The 5,211-nt window shown below is 39.2% G+C and overlaps 1 protein-coding gene across 1 annotated transcript; it reads left to right on the top strand.

The window, feature by feature from the left end:
• The first annotated feature begins 2,333 nt into the window (after nucleotides 1-2,333).
• LOC118774458 (phospholipase A and acyltransferase 3-like) lies at nucleotides 2,334-4,254 on the top strand. Its single transcript, XM_036523801.1, has 4 exons — nucleotides 2,334-2,441; nucleotides 2,867-3,027; nucleotides 3,382-3,650; nucleotides 4,126-4,254. The coding sequence occupies exons 2-4, from the start codon at nucleotides 2,928-2,930 to the stop codon at nucleotides 4,252-4,254; spliced, it is 498 nt and encodes a 165-aa protein (XP_036379694.1). The 5' UTR covers nucleotides 2,334-2,441; nucleotides 2,867-2,927.
• Nucleotides 4,255-5,211: the final 957 nt, after the last annotated feature.

Genomic DNA, 5,211 nt, shown 5'->3' with positions numbered 1-5,211 from the left:
TAATAAACCAGTGTATAACATAAGCTCTTTAAATGACATCCCCAATTTGATTACAAGAATGTTCTCCTTGATACTGATTACTGTGTATTGAAAATAAGCATCTCTTTACTAAATAAATCATTTAAAGAACTTGCAGTTATTTAGTTAGGTCAACTGACTAAGCCAAGTCAAAGAACTAGCAGAACTGGCGGCTCCTATTCAAGCCGCTCCTGCATGGGAGTACACCAGTGTAGATTTTGTGGGACCATTGCCACACATGCCACATGGTGACATTTATGTCATTGACAGGATGTTGACTACTTCACCAAATGAGTAGAAGTAAACACAGTATGAGACGCCAGTAAGTCACAGAAAGAAAATTTCATAGTGAGGTTTCTGCTTGCCAAAAGCACAAAAGGTGGACCCTTTGTCAGTGACCTCTTTGTCACTGGGCTCAAGCATGTTGTGACAATGCTTGGATCAGAGCACAGGCTCATAACAACCTCAAATGAATGACAACCATTGTCTGAAGACCTTGATTCAACATAGGTCAGCAACAAGCACACCCCTTATAGCCAGTTTTGCCAAGCCCCCCTTTTTGACTGGATGATTCACCATCTCACATACGCACCTCTTGTGGTTAATGGTCTGAATCAAACACTTGATACCAAGATTTACTCACTGCTCACCAAAACTGGTCCCATTGAATTCTCCCCGGTTGCATCAAGATTCAAAAAAGAATTGAATCTCAACCTGATTTTACATAAAATATATTCTGCCATTATAAAAATAATGCCATTGCATTTCACAGAAAAACTCACTCCAGTCTATAGTGGTTCTTTTTGCATCTCTGATGTCAATGTGGCTCCCCAGTTCACTGCACAGCCCTTCTCTCTTCCAGATGAAATTAGCGAACAAAAAATGTTATGACACTGTCTCTTTAAAAGGATTGAGTACCATTATGCGCAATGACTTTCTATATTAGTGTGCTTGCACCAGTGGATAGGGGCCAGTGTGTCAGTGGTCAACCCAGATGCTGGTCACATGTAGATGACCTGCCATCCGGAACAGTCCTAACACATTCATGATAACAGTTAGGTTTGAGCCCAAGGAATAAATAACAATTAGTGAGTGCACTGACAAATATCATTCTACTGCCAGTATCACTCAGTTTTTCAGCATCACTCAGACTGTCTTTCTGTCATGACTGCGGCGTCTTAGCCGGTTGTTTTCTTTTCCCGGTCCATGTGCTTTTGTTTTTCCTTGTGTTCTAGCCCTGCCCCGCTCTCCGCCCTGTCTCCGCCCACCTGATTGTCTCTACCTGCCTGCCTGCACACCTGCATCCCATCTTGTTATCTGCCTTGCCCTATATATTCCCCGTTTGTTTCTTGTCTCGTTGCTAGTTCGTTTCAGTTATCTGTTTCGCTACAAGCTGTTTTTCCTGTTCTGCCTGCCAGCCTGTTTCTCCGATCTTGCCTGTTTCCCTCGACCGTGTTTTTGGATCTGTTTGGTACTGTTAGCCGTGCTTTTCTGGTTTTCCGACTTCGCCTGTTTTGACTTCGTTTTCTGGATTCCCCGTATCGGCTTATTATACTTCGCTTTGTGCACCCCATTCCGCTGTCTGCGCCTGAGTCCCTGCCTGAGTTCTGACACTTTCAGTAACTGCCCTCATGACATGCCTGCTGAGTTTCACAAGCTACTTCTCACCCACAGTTAATGTGGAGATGCATTCAGTCATTCTACTGGATAGTCTATCAGAAACATAAAACAGTCCCATTATTTCAAATACACCTTGTATGTTGCCTCATCTGGAAGGTGGTAACCACTGTGGGTTACTCCTCCCAGCCTAAAAGTACTTGTCAGGCAAGTGCAGTTCATTGCAGGGCATTCCTTATATTACAACGTGGAAAAAGAATCAGTTCCTGCTTTAGGAACATTTAATTATGGAAGTTTGGCATTGTGGAATTAAAAGTGAAATTGTATTGGTTTTGTGGATAGTAAATGTCTTTTTGTTTTTTGTTTTTTTTTCTCTTTTTAAACATGGATTTAGAATATAAGGCAAGAAAGGTTTGATATTCAAAGATATTTAAAGGTACAATACTTCTGTTTTCTGTGTTCACAACCATCTTTTGACTTTGTACATGTTACTGCTTTACCTTGTTGCGCCACTATTCTAAGAATCCTTAGTCTGATGCTTGAGCAAAAGGTGCAATTTCCAAGAAGTCCAACCAAAGATAGTTCTAAGTAGGAGAAACCGAAACTAAGTGAACTCCTTATTTGTATTATTAGTCACAGCAGGAGAGACTGATTGTGTTACCTGAGCGACAAAGCAACAAAAGATTAAAGTACTTGCAGGTACTCAGATCCATATTGGGTTAGTTTAGTCTGACATTGCTGACCATTCCATGACCTCAAGATTTATCAACCTAAACTGCTTTTATCCGCAGGCATCGGCTGTCCAGGTAAGGCGAATCATCAATATACAGTTTTTTGCAAGATGGGTTTGACTACAGCTTCATTTCCTTGATATTTTTTTTTCTAATGACTCGTTTGATCCTCCGATGTTCGTAACAACCCATTTTATCACTTTCAGAAAAATAAATAAATAAATAAATGGAATATGTGAACCTGTCACATCAAATCAGTTAAGTCTCACTGTCAATGAATGTAATTTTAACACAAAATTAGCATTGGTATCGGCCAGGAGGTACTGAAGTGTACCTTTTGTGTATTTCTTTAGAGATTAACTGGCTAAGTTTTGGTTTGGTTTTGGAAAAAAAAAGTGCTTGACAGTGGATTGCTCTTACAGATATGTATTCTGCTTCAACATTGATTACATGAATCAGGTTAGATTTATATTTACATATTAAACATGTTTTATCCTCAGGAAGTTTGCTGTTGCAACACTGTACTGTACTGAAACGCTTGATTGTGACAGTGTCCACATCATGCCAAAGCCTGGTGACCTTATTGAGATTGACAGGGGAGTATACAAACACTGGGCCTTATACATGGGGGCTGGCTATGTCATTCACATTGTACCTCCATGTAAGTATTATTTCATTCAAATGTCTCTGTTAAAACATACTTGATTTATGTTTATTAACAAACTATAATGCCTTCAGGTATCACTTTAAGACTATGCAAGGTGAGAATCCTGACCAGAATTAAAAAATTTAAAAAAATTAATGTAATGGAAAGACATTTTTCAATTGTTCAACTGTTATTTACTAGACAAGAACTTTAGCTTTTAAAAAAATATGGTGATTATGTGTGTTAGCATTGATCTAAAAAAAAGAAATTATATACATTGTACTTAGGTTACTGTTGTAACAAATAAGATGTTCAGTGTTGGACTGGATATGGAGACCTGCTACCTCTGAGGCCCCTGTCTCTCTTTAGCTGAGGTAGCAGGGGCTGGTGTCCATAGCCTGATGTCAGTGGCACATAATGCAGCCAGAGTCCAACTGGACCCCTTAGAGACTGTGGCTGGGACAGACTCATATTGTGTCAACAATTTGCTGGATTCCGAGTATGTGCCCAGGGACATCGATGAAATACTGATGGAAGCCAAGAGTATGGTGGGCTGTGTTTTACGCTACGATATCATCAGTTATAACTGTGAGCATTTTGTCACCAATCTAAGATACGGGAAGCCAGAATCACGACAGGTATGTGCAGATGTATTTCAGCAATTTTGTATTGTGTCCACGCATTTCATTTATTAATGGCTGACAGTATTTGAGTAAGGTTTTACTTGTAAATGTAAGATGTTATTTCTCTAACACAGTACAGCAAACAAAGGGTGTTTATTGCTCTCACAGAAAATGAAATGATATGAGGTGTATCCAGACAGCTTGGAAAAGTAGAAGTGGAGCAAAAGAGTGTATCTCCAGCATCTGGATGAAGACATTGATTTTGCATATAGGTTCTCTTAAGGCAAATCAAAAAAAAAAACTACAACCAACAACCAAAACCTGTCTGCATGTGAAGGGATTAAAGGGATGACTTGCACTCTTGTGCAAGCAAGAAACAAGAAATAACATTTGCTACAATTTGTTCCTGAGATGTAAATGCAAAGCAGTCATACCAAATCTGGGCCTTGTTCTCTCTGTCAATTTAACTCTGCTGCCTTTGTGTCTGCAGGTTCGTAATGCCCTGTATGGACTGGCGGCAGTAGGAGGATTGGCACTTGGTGCCATAGCTGCAGCTTTCATCTTAGGAAATGGGAGGAAAGAGAAGAAAACAAAAGAGCACCGTCCCAGTTACTATTAAATTGCAATAAGGGAGTTTGACAATGATTGACCATAAAAGGTTCCTCCTATTTTGAGATTCATTCTTATCTCATTACTGCTATTAATCGCATAAATTTCTTCACTTGTTTCTGGAGGGTACCTTCAAAGTGCCTTAGCTCGCTTGCATGCTTTCTGCTTTTGTAATTGAAGGAACTAAACATGCCGGATAGCTTTCCATATTGTAGTTACATATTTGCGCTTAAAAAAAAAGACTTTTAGTTTAAAACAGACCAGTAATAGGTAAACATGAGAATTCTGCTGGTTGTTTTTATCAATCGTTGTGTGATTCAGTAAAGTCTTTCAAATGTTATTATATTGTTTTACATCCAAATTCTGTCTGTACCTTGGGGTTGTAGATAATTAGGAGGCAAATTTACAGAGTGCTTTCATCAATCTGTATTCCTCTGTTGTGTAAACAGAATATCTCACAGGTTAATATTCCAGGAGGCACTGTAATGTGACTTTTTAAAAGTACCAATTGAACTTAAGGAGGAACAACAAACAAATGGTAACAAAAAGTCTTTATGATTCACACAGAAGTGATTTCCAACTGTGCCACCTGTAACTGTCTTGCATTTAAGAAGTGGTATGTACTATAATTTTTAGGTGTGAAATGCTGAAAATGCACAAAATGTAATTGCACCAAATGGTTACTGGGGATGCCTGCCTGATGAGGCAGTTACATTAGTTAATTATTTTCTGTCTTGTCTTAGCTATATACCTTCCTGAACAGAATGCACAATGTGTACACCCTCCAAAGGATTGGGGAGTTGCTGAGAAGCCTATAGGGCAGTATGGTATTTCACCTTTGACTTCATTACCTGTCTGCCCTCTTAAGTCCCTACTTGACATTTTAATCTTTACAATCTTTACAAAGTCAATGTGTAACACCTGTGTCACACACATTGCACTGAAAACCCCAGTTCCAATTATCAGG

This window comes from Megalops cyprinoides, chromosome 3 (assembly GCF_013368585.1).
Source record: "Megalops cyprinoides isolate fMegCyp1 chromosome 3, fMegCyp1.pri, whole genome shotgun sequence".
Taxonomy (NCBI): Eukaryota; Metazoa; Chordata; class Actinopteri; order Elopiformes; family Megalopidae; genus Megalops; species Megalops cyprinoides.
Note: the sequence above shows the minus strand (reverse complement) of the source record. Positions and strands in the feature narration are given on the sequence as shown.